This window comes from Puma concolor, chromosome E1, assembly GCF_028749965.1.
Source record: "Puma concolor isolate L17-30 chromosome E1, mPumCon1.1.hap2, whole genome shotgun sequence".
Taxonomy (NCBI): domain Eukaryota; kingdom Metazoa; phylum Chordata; class Mammalia; order Carnivora; family Felidae; genus Puma; species Puma concolor.
Genome location: NC_141680.1, coordinates 2,633,279 through 2,652,472, shown reverse-complemented (window position 1 = coordinate 2,652,472; position 19,194 = coordinate 2,633,279). Strand labels below are relative to the sequence as shown.

At 61.7% G+C, this 19,194-nt stretch overlaps 4 protein-coding genes across 8 annotated transcripts; all 4 read right to left on the bottom strand.

The window, feature by feature from the left end:
• Positions 1-47: 47 nt before the first annotated feature.
• On the bottom strand, positions 48-5,076 carry FGF11 (fibroblast growth factor 11). Of its 2 annotated transcripts, none has more exons than XM_086685834.1 (5): positions 4,796-5,076; positions 2,977-3,043; positions 2,666-2,769; positions 2,167-2,365; positions 48-1,883 (listed from the first exon to the last, which is right to left on the bottom strand). In XM_086685834.1, the coding sequence occupies exons 1-5, from the start codon at positions 4,940-4,942 to the stop codon at positions 1,813-1,815; spliced, it is 588 nt and encodes a 195-aa protein (XP_086541960.1). In that variant the 5' UTR covers positions 4,943-5,076; the 3' UTR covers positions 48-1,812. The 2 variants fall into 2 exon arrangements, with proteins under 2 accessions (XP_086541960.1, XP_086541959.1); XM_086685833.1 differs by having other exon boundaries at positions 2,977-3,087; positions 4,750-5,066.
• Positions 5,077-6,967: 1,891 nt separating this feature from the next.
• TMEM102 (transmembrane protein 102) lies at positions 6,968-9,439 on the bottom strand. The gene is made up of 3 exons (XM_086685832.1): positions 8,985-9,439; positions 8,437-8,669; positions 6,968-8,300 (listed from the first exon to the last, which is right to left on the bottom strand). The coding sequence occupies exons 2-3, from the start codon at positions 8,648-8,650 to the stop codon at positions 6,982-6,984; spliced, it is 1,533 nt and encodes a 510-aa protein (XP_086541958.1). The 5' UTR covers positions 8,651-8,669; positions 8,985-9,439; the 3' UTR covers positions 6,968-6,981.
• A 1,685-nt stretch (positions 9,440-11,124) lies between these two features.
• Positions 11,125-14,962, bottom strand: SPEM3 (SPEM family member 3). Its single transcript, XM_025920278.2, has 3 exons — positions 14,756-14,962; positions 14,576-14,633; positions 11,125-14,475 (listed from the first exon to the last, which is right to left on the bottom strand). The coding sequence occupies exons 1-3, from the start codon at positions 14,891-14,893 to the stop codon at positions 11,141-11,143; spliced, it is 3,531 nt and encodes a 1,176-aa protein (XP_025776063.2). The 5' UTR covers positions 14,894-14,962; the 3' UTR covers positions 11,125-11,140.
• Positions 14,963-15,610: 648 nt separating this feature from the next.
• Positions 15,611-19,160, bottom strand: SPEM2 (SPEM family member 2). Of its 4 annotated transcripts, none has more exons than XM_086685826.1 (4): positions 17,501-19,160; positions 17,270-17,381; positions 17,116-17,173; positions 15,611-16,826 (listed from the first exon to the last, which is right to left on the bottom strand). In XM_086685826.1, the coding sequence occupies exons 1-4, from the start codon at positions 17,534-17,536 to the stop codon at positions 15,677-15,679; spliced, it is 1,356 nt and encodes a 451-aa protein (XP_086541952.1). In that variant the 5' UTR covers positions 17,537-19,160; the 3' UTR covers positions 15,611-15,676. The 4 variants fall into 4 exon arrangements, with proteins under 4 accessions (XP_086541952.1, XP_086541953.1, XP_086541951.1 ...); XM_086685827.1 differs by having other exon boundaries at positions 15,611-16,688; XM_086685825.1 differs by lacking the exon at positions 17,116-17,173 and having other exon boundaries at positions 15,611-16,974.
• Positions 19,161-19,194: the final 34 nt, after the last annotated feature.

The window sequence follows — 19,194 nt, the reverse complement described above, 5'->3', positions numbered from 1 at the left end:
AGCAACTGCCAATGCCCGCCACCCACAGATGACAGACAACGTGTAAATCGTTGTACAAATCGTCTTTAATTGAGAAAGCATGGAGTGGAGACCCTGTCCCCTGGGAGCAGAGCCAGGAGCCGGGTGGAGCCTGAGCGGGGTCTGTGTGGGTGAGGGGAATATGCACCCCTCTTGCAACAAGCCAGAAATAGAGCCTGAGGAAAAGTGACCAGCCTCTGAGCTCCAGCCCCTCCCTTTAGGGCCCTCTCCTCTACCCTGCCCAGGTCTGAGGCTACTCAGAGTGTCCCTCCTAGTCACTGGTGGCTTCCTGGTCTTTTCCAGGCCTGCCCCAAGCTCTCCACGCTTTTTTGGGAAAATCTAGTCAGGTCCTTTTTGGGTACCTAAAACTTAGCTGAGGTTATAAGCTGTAAGTTAAGCAAGTTCTAGTCAGTTAGAAGCTCTGGGGGTATATGAGGTCTAGAGCCCCGAGAGGCCCTCGCCCTCCTTGGCCTGATTGGTAGGGGAGTGGGGTGGAACTTATTGCTGAACTGGGGTCTCTGCACTGGGGGATCAAGGTTGTGTCCCTCCTCTTATCCTTTTTATTCTAGACTCATTACCCTAAAGACCTCAGCTTTAAAGGGGACCTGGGAGGAATTCCTGCTGAGGTAGCTAAGTGTTCATGTCCCCCCCCCCCCCAAGCACAGCCGAAACAAGCCATGGTTGTGGCCCCCTGCCCATCCCAACCTCCCTACTATGAGCCAAGGATTCCTGCCCAAACTCCTCTGCCCTTCCTCAGACTCTGTTTCCCCGGCGGGACCCCAGCTGAGTTGCAGGAGCTAGAAACTGCATGTATAAATAAGGTTAGCATTCTATAGGAAGAATCAGATTTTTAGAAAACCTAGGAAAAACAAGAAGTGTTTCTTGATTCACCAAGAAACGCATTACTAGAGAAGGTAGGAGGATGGGTCTAGAGCTTCCTCTGTATGAGCATTAATATGGCTATTCAGGCCTCGTTTCCATCCTGGAGGAAAGGGCTGAGTCCTGGTCTACGTCCTAGAGCCGAGATTCAGGAGGAAGTATGGCTCCATATGTGTCTAGAACACCATGCTCTAGCAGTGGGTGTCTTTGGGATAAGAAAGTTAAAACTGTGGTGTTCCGGGACCGGTCCTAGTTCAGGCCAAGGCCAGCAGCTGGACAGGGCTCATACCCAGCCCCTCTCTACCTGGAAACCAGGGGGTCCATCTGGGTCAAGGACAGAAGCCTGATGGATCCAGAACAGAGCCTGGCAGCATGCCAGCATTCCAGCCCAGAGCCTGAGTGCAAAAAGGGCCCTGGCTAGGGTGCCTGGTGTTCCAGAACCTGTCCAGAACAAGGCAGAAGGTGGAGGAGGGAAAAAAGGAAACTGATCCTGAGCTCCAGTAGACCTATAAATCTATGGTTCAGTGGCAATGAAAAGGGCATAGGGCTCCAGGAACTGGCTGAGCCCCGGGGTGGGGAATATTTATGTCCTGGTTCTGTCATTTTGGGAACCCGGGCGCCTTCTTGGGAAAAGGCTTTGCGGGGCTGTGAGTGTGGAAGGAAAGAAGGGATCAGCGAGGACCACTGTCAGCCTCCCCCTCTCTGAACTTCCAGGCCCGAGGAGCAGGGAAGCCTGGGGAGTCACAACCAGCCCCTTGGCTCCCTCAGGATCGAGCACCTGGTGGGACCTGGCTGCTCAGGGCATGAGTGTGGCGGCACGGGTGGGGGCGGGGCCGGGAGCAGGGCTGGGAGACAGGCTGTGGCTGTGGCTGGCTCCGTGCAAGTGCCAGGAGCCTCCAGTCCACGGACTACATTTCAGGGGGCAGGGGGACTGGAAGGGGAGGTCTCAGGGACACTGTGGAGAGATGGCTCCCGGTACATGGCCACTGTGAAGGGGAGAGAGAGGAGCAGGAAGGAGAATTAGGCACGGAGAGACGTGGGAAGAATCAGCTTTGAAAGGGCTCCCATCCCCAACACCCCTCCTCTGGGAATCCCAACCCACAGGAGAAGGGCTCCCCAAAGTCCCAGGGGCCAGGGGCCGGAGCCTTCCTGGTTTGACCCCTCATAACAGGTGTCCTCTTTAGTACCTTAGCTGTGTGTCACTCAATGTTCACATCGAGGCCAGCACCCTCCCCCCGACGTCCTTTCCTTGAGTCCATCCATACTCACCTTCCAGGAGCTTGGGCACAAAGTGGGCCGCTGCCTTGGTCTTCTTGACTCGATTTCCCTTCATGACTCGGCCCTCCTTGTCCAGGCCCAGGTACCAGGCCCGGCCAGAGCGGCGCTGGCGATAGAGAGCAGAGGCGTACAGGACGTAGTAATTCTCGAAGACGCATTCCTTAAAGCGACACTCAGCTGTGAAATGCGGCTGACGAGACAAAGAGCCAGAAAGGCACACAGAGACAGAGACGAAAAGACTTATCACTGGACAGAAGGGAGCCCCGAGAAGAAGCAGCCAGGGGGCGCCTGGGTGGCTCGGTCGGTCGAGCGTCCCGCTTCGGCTCAGGTCATGATCTCACAGCTCGAGATTTCGAGCCCCGCGTCGGGCTCTGTGCAGACAGCTCAGCAAGAGCTGGAGGGAGAGGGAATCCTAGCGGTAGTTAAGGCTGTAGCTGGGGAGCCCTGGCAGGGCCGGCGATCCCCTGGCCACTCGGCCTCAGTGTCTCACCGAGCTGTAGAGCAGCCCCTCGGCGTTCATGGCCATGTAGTGACCCAGCTTGGCACTCTGGATGGTGACCACACGGAGCCCCACGGGGATCAGGTTGAAGTGGGCTGGGGGTGGAGAGAGGGGGCGTCAGTGTCCCGAGCCTCAGACCCCCATCCTGGCTCCCCTGCTTCCCTTGGTGGTGGTGGTGGTGGTGGTGGGGGGTGTCAAAGAGCCAGACGGAGAATGACAGCACTTGAAGCAGGCACAGGATGGCCACCTCCTAGCCCCGCTCTCCCCTCCCCTCCCCCCCAGCAGCTGGCTTCCTCTCTCACTGAAAGAGCTGGTGTCCTCTGGGGTGCCCTGGATGGTCCCGTCAGGATTCGCCTGGAGGTAGAAACCCTGGCGGCAGAACAATTTGGTGACGATGCCTTTGAGCTGAGGCTCTGGAGAGAGAGACATTCATCTTTGAAAATGACATCTCTGTTCCCAGAAACATTCCTACACTTGGCGGGATCAGAGGAGAGAACCAGGGGAGAATGGAGGGGAGGACGCAGGTCCCAGGGCCCCAGCCCTCAGCCCCTCTAAGCACGCTCTCAGCCACCTCTCTTTGACTCGGGAGGAAGCTGGGGGGTGGGGCCCTTCTGCTTCCTCTAACCCCCAGCTTTCTGTTTAATTTATTGAAATTTATTGAAATGGCTTAATTCCTACCCTACAGCTCAACCACCAGTGGGGGAGGGGAGAAGAGTTGGAAAAGGAAGGGGAGGTCCATCCAAAGGCAGAGGGCGGAGGGAGCCAGGCTGGACCGCTGAAGGGGCAGTGTGCTTGCGGCCGTGGGGGGCGGCCAGGTGACCACGGGGTAGGGGCGCCCCCTCGAGAGTGGGGGTGGGGCTGGGGCTGACGCTGACTCAGCACCTGCTGCTGCGGCTGCCGCTCGCTTGGCGCGGGCCTTGCCTTGGCCCAGTGCCGGCCTGTCTGACACTGACCCATCTGTCTGTCTGTCTGTCTGTCAGTCTGCTGGCTCGCGGGGGGCCCAGCCCTCCCCGAGGCTCAGCCTCTCCCTTTCAGCCAGGTAACCCGCCTGAGGTGGGGGACGTGCGGTACCAAAGCGAGGAAAGCGGAGAAGGGGGCCCGGGAGCTGGCGAGGCAGGCTGAGTCACGTGGGGGCCGGGTCCCACTCAGAGGGTGGGCTGCGGACCGTACCAAGCGGAGGGCCGGCGGCGGGGGGAGGAGGGCACGAGGGGGCTGCCCCCGGGGGAGCTGGGAGCCGGCGGGAGCGGGGCCAGAGGGCCTCCTGCCAGCGGAGCCTGGACGGGGACCACGCGCTAACCCTCACAACTCTCCTTCCCCCGTCGCTTGCGCTCGGCCGACTTCCTTGTACCCCCTTGTAGGTGGTACGACCCCCCAGTCTCCCAGCGGGTCTCCAGCCCTGTACTGGGTCGGAGCTGCTCGCGCCGGAGGGTCCCCCGATCGTGTGGGAGCCCCCTTCGGAGTCGCGTAGGGGGTGATGGGGGGGGGGGGTGGCCGGCTCCCCTCTCGAAGCGCAGGTCACAGAGGCGGGCGCACAGAGGGGCGGGCTGGCGAGGTAGCTGCAAGGACACCCGGGGGAGAGCTGGGGAGATTGGCGCCGCGCCAGGCAGGCTCGGCCAGCGGGAACCGAGCCAAGGCGTGGAGGGGCGGGAGAACCGGGGCGGGGGCGGGGCTGCCAGAGCTGCAGAAACCCTCGGGGTGACCCAGGCGTCCGGAACCCCCAGGCCCCTGCGCTCGGGATTGAAAGAATCGCGAGAGCCGGCACGTAGGCGGCGGACGGTGGGGGTGGGGGTGGGGACTCCTGTGTTGGGGGGGGGAGGAGTGGGGGGCCGAGCCGGAGCCGCGAGGCTTCGGAGCGCCAGACCCAGCCCCTCAAGCCTTCCCCTTGCCCTCGACAGCAAGGAGACTCGGGGGTATGGGCAAAAGAGAAGGGAAACTGAGGCACGATCTGGCAGGAGCTGTGTCGTCCTGGCCCACCCCACCTCTCACTTTCGGGGAGCCCCCCTCAGTCGGGCCCCATCCTTCGGCGTCCCTGGCCTCAACCTCCCACACCCGGAGACCCCGCTGCAGCCACTCACCAGGGCCGCGGTCCGGCCGCGCGGGCCGCCCCCCGCACAGTCGCACCTTGGACAGAAGGATGACGAGCTGCTTCTGGCAAAGGGACTTGGTGCCGCGGGGACACACGCGCCGCTGCGCCGACACCGGCCGGCTGCCCCCGGGCTCGCGGACCTCCCGCTTCTGCCGGATCAGGCTACTGGCCAGCGCCGCCATGGCGCCCCGGGAGGAGACACCCCCGAACCGGCAGGCGCCCCCAGCGCGCTCACCGGGGCATGCTCTTGACGCTGGGGTCCCAACTCACCGCCCCACCCACTGGAGCTGAGGATAAGCCCCAGGGCCCCTGCCCCCCGCCGCCCCTCGGCCGCCAGCTCCCACCCTTGGGCCCCGCGCTAGCCCCACTGGACCCAGCAGCCTATGTATCTCTGTTGACCCCACCCTCGACTTTTGCCCCCTACTGAAAACGACCCCCTTTCCCTGTTCTCCGGTGTCCCTGTCCCCTCTTCCCTTATCCCAAAGTCAAGACCCTCAAAATTTCCAAGATGTGGTTGCAATACCCTGAAGCACCTTTCCACCCTATTTGGGGGACCCGCACTCCTGCCAAAACCACCCTTGTAATCTAAAGGGTGTGGGTCCTTAGCTTTGACTCATCCCTACTGGGGCACTGCCAATGTCAGGGAGGAACCCAACCTTGGTGTCTTTGCCACCTTCTAAGTGGGTCCCCCACTTTTTTCCACTGAAGTCCCCCAAAACTATGTCTGGGAAAGCCCAGGCTGTCCCCCGCTCAGCGATTAGGGGTTCCCCGACCCTGTCTCTGGGCAATACCTTTTTTCACATGGTTCCCAGCTGCTGAACCCCCTTCCTCACCTTGTTACCCCCCACTCCTTTTGAAGTCACCTCCAAATCCACCCTTCCTAGTGGGTTCACCAGGTAGGTGGTTGTCTGGAGGGCCTCTGTCACCTCGCGACAAGGAGCATCCGTTGTTTCCCGCCCCCCCCCCCGGGTTGCCCCTTAATTTCCTCGGGGACAGCTGGTGCTTGTTTAGATCCCACGCCCTCCAATCCAACCAGCCCCCCGAGAGGCGTGCACCCACGTTATCACCAGTCCCCGAATGTGAACAGGCTCCCTACAAGTCAGGGCGCGTCAGAGCTTTCTGCGACAGGGCTTCCCCGGGACAGCCTATAGCACCCTCTTCCTTCCCCGACGCCCCTCAACCTGTCCTGTCTTGTTGATCCGGCGACCGGTGGCTCTGGCTCCGGCTCCAGGCTCCTCCCTCCCTGTCCCTCGCGAGCGGAGCCTCCCTCCACGCCGGGCTAGGCGCCCCGGACCCCCAGGAAGGAGGGAGGGTGTCTCCGCAGAGCGCCCTGGTCCGGCGAAGTCAGAGCCCCGGGCCTGGCGGCTGGACCCAGCAGAGCGGCGGCGGCGGCGGCGGCAGCGGCAGCGGCAGTGGGGAGCTAGGCAGCGGCGGCGACAGCGGCTCCCCCTCCTCCGAGAGCCGGCCCGGGGGCGGGGCAGGGGGCGGAGACGCCGGGAAGGAGGAGGGGGGGGGTGAAGCCGGGCGGGAGGAACCCCGGGGTTCCTCGGAGGCAGGGAGTGGGGACGGTCTCAGAGGCAGGCGGAGCCGAGGCAAGGCCGCACGTCTTGGGGTTCAGAGGAGGAGGGGCAAGGAGGCGACTCCACTGAGCGGATCCCTGGATGGGAGGAGAGGTTGGGCTTAAGATGGATGGAATGGCGGACGCTGGGAGAATGGAGAAGGGGACCCTACTGCCCCGGATGGGAGGGCAGAACTGAAGGGGGAAAGTGGGGTAGAGTAGGTAGAGGTGGTGGTGAGGTCTAGCCTGGGGCCGAATCCGGCCTTCTTAATCTCCGATTTTGTGGGAGCCAGATTGGTCAGTCCCTGGTCTCCGTGCCTTCTTTCTGCGTTTTGTCAGCAATATGCCCCCCTCCCCCTTCCCTATTGACTCCTAAGAGAAAAGCCCATAAGAACTGGGGAAGATGGTTGCCTGAGGAAGCACCGGGCGGGGAGGGGTGCTGGCCGCCACAGATCTGAGGAGCAGAGAGGCCAGAAGTGGGACGACCACAGGTCAGGGCCCGGGGACGGGGCAGGAGGGTGGGGAACGACTCGCGAGGAAGCCTTCTAGACTGATCTTCGGGCCCAGGACGCTCAGCCTGCCTTCCAGGCGAGGGGCCGGCGGCCCCCCACCACACCCCGCCAGCCAACAGAAGCACTTTCCACGCGGGTAGGAGCAGCGTCTTTAATGGGCCCCGCCTCCCACGCCGGCTAAGCCGCCCCCCTTGCGCGCAGCCTTGGCCTCCTCCACCGCGGCGCGCAGGGCCCGGGCAGGGTCCCCGCGGAGCCCGGCCAACGCCCCGAGCAGCCCAGCGGCGCCATCCCCCGCACGGAGCTTTCGGCCGCTCAGGAAATAGTGGGGCAGCGTCCCGGCCTCGAGCACACGGCCCAGCTCATCCAGCAGCCCGAGGCAGCAGGCGCCCGCGTTCTCCGGCCGCGCGAGATAGAGCGCGGGCAGCCGCTCGCACGCCCAGTAGAGCAACGTCCGCAGGAGGTAGGGCGCCGCGGCCCGGGTCCCGGCCACCAGCGGGCGCAGCAGCGCCTGGGCCGCCGCGTGCGCTTGCAGCAGCGGAGCGGGTATGCGCGCCTTGAGCGCCAGCTCCTGGCGGGCGAAGCAGAGCTGCCAGCCGGAGGCGCCTGGCTGCTCGCCGTGGCCGCCGGGCACCAGGTAGAAGGATGACGACTCGGAGGCCAGCGGGCCGGCCCACGAGTGGCTCCGAGCGCCCTCGGGCCAGCCGGCCACCGACACCACGGGAATCAGGTCGAAGAGCAGGAGGTGGCGCGGGGGCTCCGGCGTAGCCAGGAGGACGGTGGTGAACCCCGCGTGGCGGGCTGCGTGGACCAAGCGCGGGGCACCCGGGACCGGGAACAGGGACTCGGCGACCGCGGCCAGTGAGGCAAAGAACCACGCGGCCACCTGGGCGGGGCAAAGTGTGGGCCATGCCTCCCACCCCTCCGTCTGCTGCAGGCCTGGGCTAACGACGGCTGCTTTCGTGACGTCACCATTCAGGTTTTCCAGCGGGGTGGGAAAGCCAAGATCCATGATGCCTTGCCCAGGCGGCTCTTGCCCGGAAACGTTAGGAGGTGATTTTTCCAAAGCCACGTTTGGATCAGCCTCAGTGACAGAACCGTGCGGCTGGTCCACGGAGCTTTGCCGGCTCTTGGGACTTCCTTCACTTTCGGTTCGGTGGGTGGAATCACGTCCTCCTGGGACTGGAGGTCCTAGGCAATCCTGCCATGCCTCCCGAACCGAGGTTCCTCGTATGCGCTCTGGGAGGCACAGCCACGCGTAAGAGGAGTCCACGTCCAGTCGCAGCTCCTGCCCGGTGCCGTCTAGCGAAAACACGGGCACTAGGAGTGTAAAGCCGGCGTCGTAATGAGGTCCCCGGACGTAGGGACCTAAGGGTGCAGGTCCCAGATCCAGGGAGCCCTCGCGAATCCCGCCACGAAGCAGCAAGAGCTCCGCTTGGGGAGGAAAGCGGGGGTCCCGGCGGTGAATAAGACCTACAAGAAAAGACAGGATCAGGAGGGCACGACCCAAAGCCGGGACGGGGCGGGGCGGGGCGGGGCGGGGCGGGGCGGGACTGGACGGGGCGGGACTGAGAGCCGCGAGCACCCGAAGGCAGGGAGAGTTACTTACCCAGCAAAGAGAAGACAAAGTCCTTGGCCCGGAGGAGGTCTGGCCCCGGCTTGGGCGCGTCACTCCAGCTTTCCTGCACACCCAGCTCCTGGATCAGCTGGGTTAATTCCTGCAGCTGCGCCCCAGAGCAAAAGTCGATGTCCGTGAGCGGCCGGGCGGGGGCTGGGGGCGGCGGGCCCCACCAGGGCGCACTCCCCCAGACCGCGGAAGCCATGCAGCTCAATCGTTTGGGGCTAGGGGAAAACACGGACGGGAGGAAGCTTAGACGGGCCGTTCCTTTGCTGCCAAAAAGTCGCCCGCGTTCTTCTCGCTTCCCCAGGCGGAGCGAGCCCAAGCACAGTTCGTCAATGGGTCTGCAGATGGAGGGCTCTAAATTTAGTCTTGAAAACGAACCAGTAAATACCTCCTCCGGCGTTGCCCTTTTCTCACACGCTGGTCCCCGCCCCCGTGGAGCGGCTCACCTGACTCAGCAGGTAAAAAGTAGCCGTTAGGCCCCTCCTGCGGGATGAAATAGTCTCCGCCGCCGCCCCTTGTCTACCTCCACTCACCTATTTGGGAAGGGAAGAGGCTTGTGGCCTGCGGCTTCCCTCTCAGGGGCAGCTGCAAGGGCTGGGAAGGGAACGGACGGAAAGGTTCAACAGGTGTCTTCTTCCTGTAGCTCCTAGGGCCACGCCCCCCATTGCGACCACGCCCCCTTCTGGCGGCCGGCCTGGTGGTTCCGGGCCGGCCTCGCCTCCAGCCAGAGCTCAGTCACTCTTCCCTCTGCTGAGATCTCGCGCTGTCCTGGGGGTTGTAGTTTGTCTTCCGAGCTACCAGGGCGTTGGGGCCACGCCCCCACATCCTTTCCTGTTCCGCTGAAGTAGTGCCTGATGGAAGTTGTAGTTTCTATGGAGATGAACTGTTCGTGACTTTCGAGCCCAGGTCAGCCAGGCACAAAAAGATCCCGTGGGGTTGGGACAGAGGATGGATCTGAACAGCAGATAATAGTGGGGGACACACCCCAGAGCCCGGGGAGAAATAGGGGTCTCCGCATCCCTGTGTGAGTGGAGGAGCCCTAATCGCTTAGACCTAGGAGGGTTCGTCCATGCGATCCTAACTGCATTTTATTTTATTTTTTAAGTTTATTTTGAGAGAGAGAGAATCCCAAGCATTGTCGGTGAAGACCCCTCAATATGGGACCGGAACTCACAAACCTCGAGATCGTGACCTGAGTGGATTGGCGTGCTTAGCCGACTGAGCTACCCAGGTGCCCCCCATAACTGCGTTTTAGAGAAAAGACTGCAGCCTACAAAGGTTGCCCATGATAGAGCTGAGCCAGAGGGGTGTCGGAAAGCGGCTCGCAGCTGGGTGGGGAGGCATCTCTTTGGAGTCAGGGGTAAGCAAGAACACACAGGAGGTGACCCAGGAATACACATCTGGCTCAGGGAAGGGACCTGCATATTAATGATGCCCACCTCAGACACGAGTGAGGGCAGGAAAAAAAAAACCAAAAAACAAAAAACCACTTTGACATCTGCCAGCTCGTGTATGTACATGGAAGAGTTATCAGGACCAAAAAATCAAGTCCAGAGGAAAATCCCAGCTGGGCTGGGGCAGGGCAAGGGGAAATTATCAAGAGAAAAAATGACTTTCAGTTACCACGGCTATCAGAGGCACAGCTGAAGTCGGGGATGAGACTAAGAGCCAGAATGAGAAGACAGAGCCACAGGAAACCAGGGACAGGCTCACAGCTCAGAGCGACCCCTGGCTGGACCAGGTGCCCTCCCCTCTCCTCCCACCCTGGGGACTGAGTCTGAAGTGAGATAAGCCTGAGTCAATGGCAAGAGAATGAAGCAGAGACACCGAGAAAAATTATAGTGGCCTGTGGAGGGGACCTCTCAGAATCCAGAGCTCAATTTGGGGAGCCCAGAAATCAGGGGTTCCTAGTCATTGACAGAGGGAACCCTTCTCCCTCGGCCACCTCGAGCCCCAAAACACAGCCCAGAACTGGGGAGGCAGGTTCCCATATATCTGGCTGTGACCCAAGAGACCTGATTGAGAAAACCGAGGATGAGGCTCTATCTCACAGTTTTGGGGTGATCAGGCAAAGGGTACCCCTACATCTTCCCTCCTCCCTAGAGGGTGACCTCTCACTCACACTAAAAACAACCCGAAGTTCTCCGGGTTCTGTGGGAGCTTTGACGATGGTGGGTTTGGGTGACTAGGGAAAGGAAAAGTTTCTCTAAACTCTAAATAAAGCACTGCCGTCCATCAGGATTTTCTGCGACGATGGAAATGTTCTGAATCTGTGCCGTCCAATATAGTAGCCACCCGTGCCTATTGGGCCCTTGAAATGTAGATGCTGAGACTGAGGAACAGGATTTTACTCTTTTTGCTTTTGTTTTGCTTTCATTTTTTTAAAGTGGGGGGCTTGAACTCATGAGCCCGAGATCAAGAATTACGCGCCCCACCTAACTGTGCCGGGCGCCCCTGAAGTTTGTTTACTTTTCGTTAAATTACGTTTTAATCGCCATATGTGGCCAGTGGCTACTGTATCGGACAATGCAGCTCGAGGGCCTTGGGGACAATGGGTTTCGCTACGTGGCAATGCAGGAGCAGGGACAAGGCTAGCACCAGTCTTCCTGAGGCCCCGTGGCTGGCCAGCGTCGGGAATGGGGCTGGGGTGGATGTCCTCAATCAGCCACAGAACACTTCTCTTGTCTCTTTATTCCCAATGCACCTTTGTCCCCTCTTTTTCCAGGGTCCTCACCACACACTGATGTCCCCACTCCCTGATGGTCTCCGGTGAGTTGCTGGGTGCCTCTTGGCGAACGCGCCTGGGAGACAGAGCTTCGCACTTGTCCCTGCCCAGCTGTCTTTGGCGGGCGTCAAAGACCACGTGCCCTACCCGGGTGCCCGACCCAGGACAGTAGGGCTTCCAGTTGTTTTGGGGAGGCATAGACTTCTGGCGATGGTTCTGGCAGGCTGAAGGGATGGTGTTCACGGGACGATACACCCAGTCTTGGCTGCCTGCTCGCCGGGGGGATGGCTGCAGCTCGATCAGCACGGGTACCTCTGAGAAGGTGTGCAGGTCACTGTAGACCACCTGGGGTTTGGAGGAGTAGTTCTGACTCAGTGGAACAGAAATCCATGATAGGTGCTGCTCTGGACCCTCCTTCCGAGGAGCCTCCTCGGGTACAAATGACTTTGTCATTTGTGTTGCCTTTGGGGTCTGAGGTAGGCCCGAGACCTGGACAGTGTCAGTACCTAGGACAAGGCCTGGGTTCTTGTGGTGGTGGGGACTTGGGGTAAGGCACGAATCCTTGCAGAGGCCCGATCCCCCAGTAAGGCCTTGAGTCCTGGGGAGGCCATGGTCTTGGGTAAGGGCTGGGCCCTTGTGGGGGCCAGGATCTTGATTGATTCCTGGGTACTTGTGGAAGTTAGGGTCTTGGGTGCGTTCTGGGCTCCTGTGAATTCCAACATCTTGTATATGGCCGCATCTCCTTTCGACTTCAGTGGCTTGTGTAAGGCCTGGATTCTTATGGAGATCAGAATCTTGAGTAAGGCCTACGCTTCTGTAGACTCCAGAATCTTGGGGAAGGCCTGGGTTCTTGTAGTCTCCTGAGTCTTGGGTAAGGCCTGAGCCCTTAAGAAGGCCAGAGGTTTGGACCAAGCCTGGGCTTTTGTTGACTCCAGAGTCTTGGGCAAGGTATGGGCTCTTACGTGGGCAAGAATCTTGGGGAAGGTCTAGACTCCTAGAGACTCCCGACTCGTTGGCATTACCTGTACTCTTATAACCTCCAGAATCTTGAGAAGGGCCTGGGCTGTTATGGAGACCAGTTGTTTGGGAGCAATCTTGACTTTTATAGAGTATAGTCTCTTGGTTTTGTTCTAGATTCCTATAGACTCCAGAGTTTTGCATAAAGCCTGAGCTCCTCTGAATGTCAGAAGTTTGGGGAAATGGTGTGATTTTGTGGAGGTCAGAAGGTTGGGTGAGACATGGGCTCCTAGAGATACCTCCATCTTGAATAGGACCTAGATTCTTCTGGGGGCCAGAATCTTGGGTAAGGACTAGATTCTTGGGAAGTCCAGAGTCTTGGGAAGGGCTTGGACTCTTGTAAAGATAGGGGTCTTGGGGAAGGCCTGGGGGCTTGTTCAGGCCAAGATCTTGAACAAGGCCTGGGTTCTTGTAGGGGCCTGGATTTGGGGCAAGGCCTGGGTTCCTAGGAACTCTTGAGTCTCTTGAAAGGTTTGGAGTCCTTTGGAGGTCAGAGTTTTGGTTGAGGCCCGGACTCTCGTGAAGTTCAGGGGCCTGGGGTTGGATTGGGGGTTGCAACGTCTCGGAGAGCTGGGGAGGGATGGGAAACTGGGAAGAGGGGGTGGATGGAGAAGACTTGGAGGTTGGGGGATTTTGATGGTTGGAGAGTTGACGGAGGACAAAGGATTTGGGAGGCATAAGAGGCAGAGATAGAGTGCATGGTGGAGGAATAGTGCCCAGCACGCTCTGGCCACCGGTTGGAGAATGAACGCAAAGTTGTGAAGGTATGGCATCCTTGGAGTAGACCACGCACTTGGGGTAGACTGGAGTCTGGGAGTCTGTGTGTTTCCTCTCAGAGCTGCAAGGGTGGAAGCTGCAGTAAGGGAAGGTCTTGGGCTGTAGGAACTTGTCTTTGGCGTCATTTGAGATCTTCCATTCCATATTCCCCAACTCCAGGTAACCCAGTATGGACCCTGCGGAGGGCTTGGCACTGTCCCCACTATGTGGCTTCGGTGTTTGCTCCGCTGCCCCAGAACTGCCCAGACCCTGCCCCTCTTGGGCCCTGGGGAGGGTGCCCAAGTCCTTTCTGGAATACCCAGAGTTCTGGGGCGGGCACACGTGGCATAAGTTCTGCTTTGCCCTGCGGGCATCGTAGACCACCTGGCCAGTGGAGAGGCCTTGGCTGAAGGCAGTCGGGGTAGAGGGAATAGGAGTTAGGATGGGGGTAGGTATGGTGGCAGAGACAGAGATAGGAATAGGGACAGGAGCGGTAGTCAGGGTCATGACCAGAGCTGAGGTTGGGACAGAGATTGAGCCAGGGGCTGGGGTAGCAGTTGGGGGAGGCACTGGGGCAGAGGCGGGAGCAGGGAGCAGAGTGTGAGGGGTGGGGGTATAGGTCACACGAGCATGGGCCGGAGGGAAGGCTGGGGCATGGGCTATTGTGTGCCCGGGACTGTGACCCAGGGAATGGGCTGAGGGGTGCTCAGGGTCATGGGCCTGGGCAGCAGTGTGCTGGGTGTGCTCAGGGGTGAGGCCTGGGGGACGTGGAGGGGCCTGGGCTGAGGCATGCTCGGGGGCAGGGGCTGGGGAGAGGATCTGGGCTTGGGGGTCGGGGTGCTCAGGAGTGAGGGCCGGGGAGGAGGGCTGGGCCTGGAGGGGGTTGTGCTCAGGGGTGTGGGCTGGGGGGGAGATCTGGGTCTGGGTCTGGGCCTGGAGGGGGTTGTGCTCAGGGGTGTGGGCTGGGGGGGAGATCTGGGTCTGGGTCTGGGCCTGGAGGGGGTTGTGCTCAGGGGTGTGGGCTGGGGGGGAGATCTGGGTCTGGGTCTGGGCCTGGAGGGGGTTGTGCTCAGGGGTGTGGGCTGGCGGGGAGATCTGGGCCGGGGCCGGGGCCTGGGCCGAGTCGTACTCTGGGGTCTTAGTCTTGGTCTCGGGCAAGTGGAGAGGAGCCATGTCTGCCTTGCTCATCCAGGGGAACTGGGAAGGTGTCTCATGCCCGGAGAGGAAGGGCGCCCGGGCCTCTGAGGCTGTGACCTGAGGGGCCTCCCCGGCTCCCATCACCCCTTCCTTCCACAGTCCCCATGGTGCGTCCACAGGACCCCCTGCGTGTCCACCCCGAGGCGGCATCCAGCGGCACCCGGAGGACTTCTCGTCTTTTGTGTCTACTCTCCAGGAGTCCAGGTGGTCGGAGCGCCCCGGCAGGAAGCGACGATGGTAGCCGGAAGAGACTCTCGAGCACAGGTTCTTGGGGTCCTCGGAGCAGCACGCGCACGTGGGACGGTTGCCCACGCCTCTGGCTTGCTTGTCTGCAGGGAAATCGGGATGGGATGAGGCCCGGCTTCCTGAGGGGCCCGAGAAAGGGGGACAGGCCCACATCCCCTTGAGGCCACGCTGGGGCCAGCTCACCTTTGGGGAAGAGGTGACGGAAGAGGAGCCGCAGGTTGCTCTTCAGATGCCTCCAGAGCTGAGGGACGCGGGGAAAGGGGGAGTCCGGAAGCGCGGTGAGCCCCGAAGGCCCGCTGCCCTCCCGCCTCGGCCCCTTTGAGGCCCCCGCCCCCCGCCCCTGGTGCCCAGCCCTGCCCTGACCAGAGTCACCACGTTGATCCCCACGTTGAGCAAGATGAAGCTGCCCAGAATCAGAAGAATTGAGTCTCCGAGGTCCTGGCACTTCCTGGGGTGGGTGCCAGAGCACCCCGGCGCTCCGGGGTGGGCTCGCTGTCCCATGGCCGGGGGCCCCAGGACTGCTTGGGCCCCCTGGCCCCCACATACTCGCTAGGAGCCAGGCTCCTCTGGCGGGGGAGGGGGAGAAGGACTGGGTCATAATGGGGCCGGGCGGCTGGGGTCACAATGAGGGAGGGCTGGGGACAGTGTGCCCTGGTAACTAGGTCACCTGAGCCCGGACGGTCAGGTGGGGCCTGGAAGCCGGCGTGCCTGCCCCGCGGCCCTGGCTGGGTCCCCCACTGCCCGCTGCCTCACTCCATCAAACACGCACATTCCATCCCCTTGGCGGCTCCTGAGGCCGGGGAGACCTTGGCCTCAGAGCCCTGGGGAAGGCCCGGCTGGACCCCAGAGCCCTGGCATGCTTCCTGCCCTTCGCCGGGCCGTGGTCCCGGCTCTGCCCACACGTGGAACCCACGGGTCTGGAATCTGACCTCACGGTCTCGCGTGGGGCTGTGCCTCTGAGCCCACTTTGGGATCAGGGCGACAGGGACCCAGCGTAGGTGCTCAGGGACCCGTGGTTTGGAGTCTGCCGCTGCAAGATGTCCTTAGTGCGTGGCACGGGACCGTGGGGCCTGCGGGGGCGGGGGGGGGGCGTGGCCACCGCCCAGGGGAGCCTCACGCGGATAAGGGGACACTGGCTTCTCGTGTCAGGAAGCCAAGAGCAGGGCCCCGGGCTGGCAGGAGGAGGGGGCGATTCCAAGCCACAGAACATCACAGCGCTTCCTGGACTTTGTTGCTCTTTATTCCTCTCTCCACGCCCCCCCCACCGCCCGTGTTCCCCGCCGGTCAGTGGAGTTTCCCGTTCGGGCTCCTGTGCAGGGAGGGCCTGGAGGCCGAGGTGCAGGGGGGCGGCAGGGAGCTGGCCCGCGCTCTGCTCTCCTGGACCTGCCGCTTCAGCTCCAGGCTGTCGTATACCTGGTAGCTGCCATTGGCCCCCGGGGTCCGGCTGAGTGGCCTGAAGGTGGGCTGGGCTGGGGGCGGCTCCGGAGCCTGGACTTCGGGCAGGGGCTGGGAGGAGCGGGGCAGCAGGGCTGAGCCGGGAGCCGGGGCCCGTCGGTGGGAGGTCTCGTCCAGCACGGTGAGGGATGCGGTGGTCAGAGGGTGCCGGGCGGGCGTTGCCTCGGTGCATTCGCCCGTCCGGCGCCGAACCTCGTGGGGGTCCCGGGCGCCGTAGCCCAAGTGCCCCGTGGATGGGTGGGGGCTGCGGTTGGACTGGCTGTGAGCGTGGCCAGGGAGGCTCTGCCGGTGGGCCTGGGGGGAGCAGGGCTCCCGGGCCTCGGGCCGGGACCCCCAGGGCACCAGGGCACAGGGGGGTCCGGAGCCCTCCAGACCACGCCACCGCTGATCCCGGGAGTCATGGAGTAGCTGGGCCCCTGAGGGGTAAGGGCTGTGTCCCGCGGGGACCCGGGAGGGGCCGGGGGGCAGCCGGCGGACAGGTGGTGGAGACAGGGTCCGCTGCTCAGCCTCCAGATTGCCCCAGATTCGGGACTGGGGGCAGTGGGGCCCGTAGGACTGCAGCCTCAGCTCCGACTTGGCCTCCACGCGCTTGGGCATGCGGCGCGGCTCAGGTGACAGGTACAGAGAAGGTGGTGGCAGGCTGGCCAGGATCCCACCCTGGCGGCCCCACGGCCCCAAGTTGGAGGGCAGGCCCACCGGCTGGTAGAGCCCTCCCCAGCCCCGCCATGGGTACTTGGGGTGCGGGAAGGATAGGTCATCCTCCTCCAGGCAGGAGTCTAGGTTGTCCTCATCAAAGGAGGGCACTGGCCGCAGCTGTGACATCTTGGGGCTGTGACAGTGACTGTGGAAGACGGAGCGGTTGGGGGGGAAATGCCTATGGTTCCTCAGTCCCCACTGGTGGCTGCAGGGGCGGTGGTGGCCGGGGTGCCGGCCACGGCGGTGGCTGCAGCGGCGGTGGCGGCGACAGCTGCAGCGGGGGCTGCGGAGACAGCGGTAGGAGGAAGAGCGATGGCAGGTGGGCCGGGCCATCTTCACTTCTACAGGGTCCAGGGCACAGTGGATGTGAACGTCTTGGGTCTTGGCCGGGGCGTCTTTGGGGGAACCTTCGGAAGCCTGGAAGATTTCATCTGGGGGTGACGAGAGTCCGTGAGGACAGGGTGAATGTCAGAAGAGCTCGGGGTTGGGAACAGTGCGGCCTGGGTTTCTAGGGTGGTGACGGTGGCATCGGGGGGAGGGGTGTCCCCTACCTCTCTTGCTGCCATACTCACTTTTCAGATGAATCCAATGTATCATCTTGTCTAAGGCATTCTGGAGTCCATGCCACATCTGGGGGTACGGTGGGGTGGGAGTGAAGACCACGCCCGCCCCCAGCCCTCTCCACCCCGGGGGGACGGGGTGGCCCACAGCCATGCTGTCACTGACCGCAGTTACCACGTTGATCCCAATGTTGACAAGAATGACGAGACCCAGCAGCAGGAGCAGTAAGTCGTTGGCACCCTGGGGAGCTTCTTGGTATAGACTGCAGGACCCCAGGCTGTCATAATAGAGCTGGTTTTCCATGGTGGGGGGGTCCTAGGGCCACCTGGGCCACCGCGCCCCCCCCCCACCCGCCCCGACCACACTGTGCTCATGCCAGGACCTGGGGACACCTACCAGCTGGTGAGGCTGTTGGGTCACAATGAGGCACATGGCAGGGGAGTCACAATGAGCGTCTGGCAGCTCCTTTATCCACTTGGCTTGCTCTTTACATGGCCGTCTCTGACCTTGGCTGCGACCTGATGGGAGTCCAGTCCCCAGATACCCCAGAGCTCCCTTTGTCTCTCTGTCTCCATAGGGCTTTGCTTAAGTCAACACCTGATTGCGGATTTGCAAAATATGGTAGCTGTGGGCACAAGACAGTCTTCATAGGGACCGAATCAGCCAGAAAGGATTTCCTCCAGTGCATTGTTCTTTCGAGACCTTAGGGCAGCTTAGTAGCCTGATGGAACTCTCCACCCGCGCCCACTTGGGGCCAGCAGCTAAGGTGACAGCGAGAGTCCCCTCTAGGGTTGCAGTTTTCGCTCCCTGTCCTGCCAGTGGCTGCAGCCATAGGCGTGGTGGTCACTGAACCCAGCGACCGCTTCGCTTCAGAGCAAGACTGACCACCGCCTTGCCGGGGTCGCTCGGCCAGGGACCACCGCCAACCGTGGTCTCTCCCCTTCCTAACCAACTGCCCTCCCACTGGCCCATCCCTCCAAGTTGAAACACTCTTGGCTCCCACCTTAAGAAAAAAAACTCATGAAATACACAAAGCACAGCACAGATGTAATTGTCGATGTGCCAGAAGGAGTCTTCTTTTAAACCAGGTTCGTCGCTGGGGGTCTGTGCAAGTGGTGCCCCGGGGACCTCTAGTCTTTTGTTGGCTCGAGGAACAACTCAGCAAAAATAAAGGAAGAACCGACGGGCAGGGCGTTTCCCCTCCAACCTCCAAACGCCTAGTAGGGACATGCTCACTGAAGGGAATCAGCTTAAAGCAGGCTGATTCACAAAGGGCCTTCCAGGACTCCACCTGCTCCGGAAGGTGAGGTCCAAGCTGCTTCCGCCTGGGCGCCTGCCCTCACGTGGCTTCCCTTCCCTAAGGTCGTGCCTGTGCACGTGTACGTGGGTGCATGCCTGTGACCCCAACTGTCTAGGAGTGGGGTAGGGCCCGGGTTTCCCTGCTCTCTGTGGATGGAATATTCTGATGAGTTCACACGGCAAGCTGAGGAAGGTGGGAGATTCTGGTGGGCCAGGCTGACTCGGTGGCCGTGAAATCTACCCGCGGGAGCAGTGCCCGGAGCCTCAGGGGACGCGAGGTTGATCCCTGGTGTCTGTGTGACCGCGAATAAGTCCCTTATCCTCTCTGAGCCTCGCTCTCCTCATTGTGACAGGCAGGTGCTAATCAGAGGAGCGAAGTCACAGAGAATGTCCCCAGGATTTCATCCTCTGCTCTGAGCCTGCTCTGGGGTACGAGAACCTCAGGTCCCGGCCGGGAAATTCTGAAGGCCTGGATCTCTCGGTCGGCCGGCCACCCTCCAAGAAACCAGGGCTTAAGAGGCAACCACACCGCGCCCTGTGGCTGCAGCCTACCTCTGGCGGAAACCAGGCCGCTCGAGGGCTAGGGCCATGGGGATGGGGTCCCCCTCTAGTGCAGGTCTGCCTGAGGATCTGGGGAGGGATTTGGGGGACCTGCTCTGGGCACCAAGGGAAACAGGGGAGCTACAGGTGGGAACGTTGGAAGGAAAAAAGAGCTGTGGGCAGGGCCCAGGGCAGCCAAGAGGTGGATGAGGGTCCTTAGGGCTCTCTAGGCCCTGTTGCCAGGGAGAGCG

Coding starts and splice junctions, on each gene's coding strand:
- TMEM102 (XM_086685832.1), bottom strand. CDS start 8,650: ATGGCTTCCGCGGTCTGGGGGAGTGCGCCCTGGTGGGGCCCGCCGCCC. Junction 8,301..8,436: donor CTTTGTCTTCTCTTTGCTGG/GTAAGTAACTCT, acceptor CTTTTCTTGTAG/GTCTTATTCACCGCCGGGAC.
- SPEM2 (XM_025920448.2), bottom strand. CDS start 17,407: ATGGAAAACCAGCTCTATTATGACAGCCTGGGGTCCTGCAGTCTATAC. Junction 17,174..17,269: donor GGATCAACGTGGTAACTGCG/GTCAGTGACAGC, acceptor CCGTACCCCCAG/ATGTGGCATGGACTCCAGAA. Junction 16,975..17,115: donor ACATTGGATTCATCTGAAAA/GTGAGTATGGCA, acceptor CGTCACCCCCAG/ATGAAATCTTCCAGGCTTCC.
- SPEM3 (XM_025920278.2), bottom strand. CDS start 14,893: ATGGGACAGCGAGCCCACCCCGGAGCGCCGGGGTGCTCTGGCACCCAC. Junction 14,634..14,755: donor GGATCAACGTGGTGACTCTG/GTCAGGGCAGGG, acceptor CGCGTCCCTCAG/CTCTGGAGGCATCTGAAGAG. Junction 14,476..14,575: donor CCGTCACCTCTTCCCCAAAG/GTGAGCTGGCCC, acceptor ATTTCCCTGCAG/ACAAGCAAGCCAGAGGCGTG.
- FGF11 (XM_086685833.1), bottom strand. CDS start 4,942: ATGGCGGCGCTGGCCAGTAGCCTGATCCGGCAGAAGCGGGAGGTCCGC. Junction 2,770..2,976: donor AGAGGACACCAGCTCTTTCA/GTGAGAGAGGAA, acceptor CTCCACCCCCAG/CCCACTTCAACCTGATCCCC. Junction 1,884..2,166: donor TGTGCCCAAGCTCCTGGAAG/GTGAGTATGGAT, acceptor TCCCCTTCACAG/TGGCCATGTACCGGGAGCCA.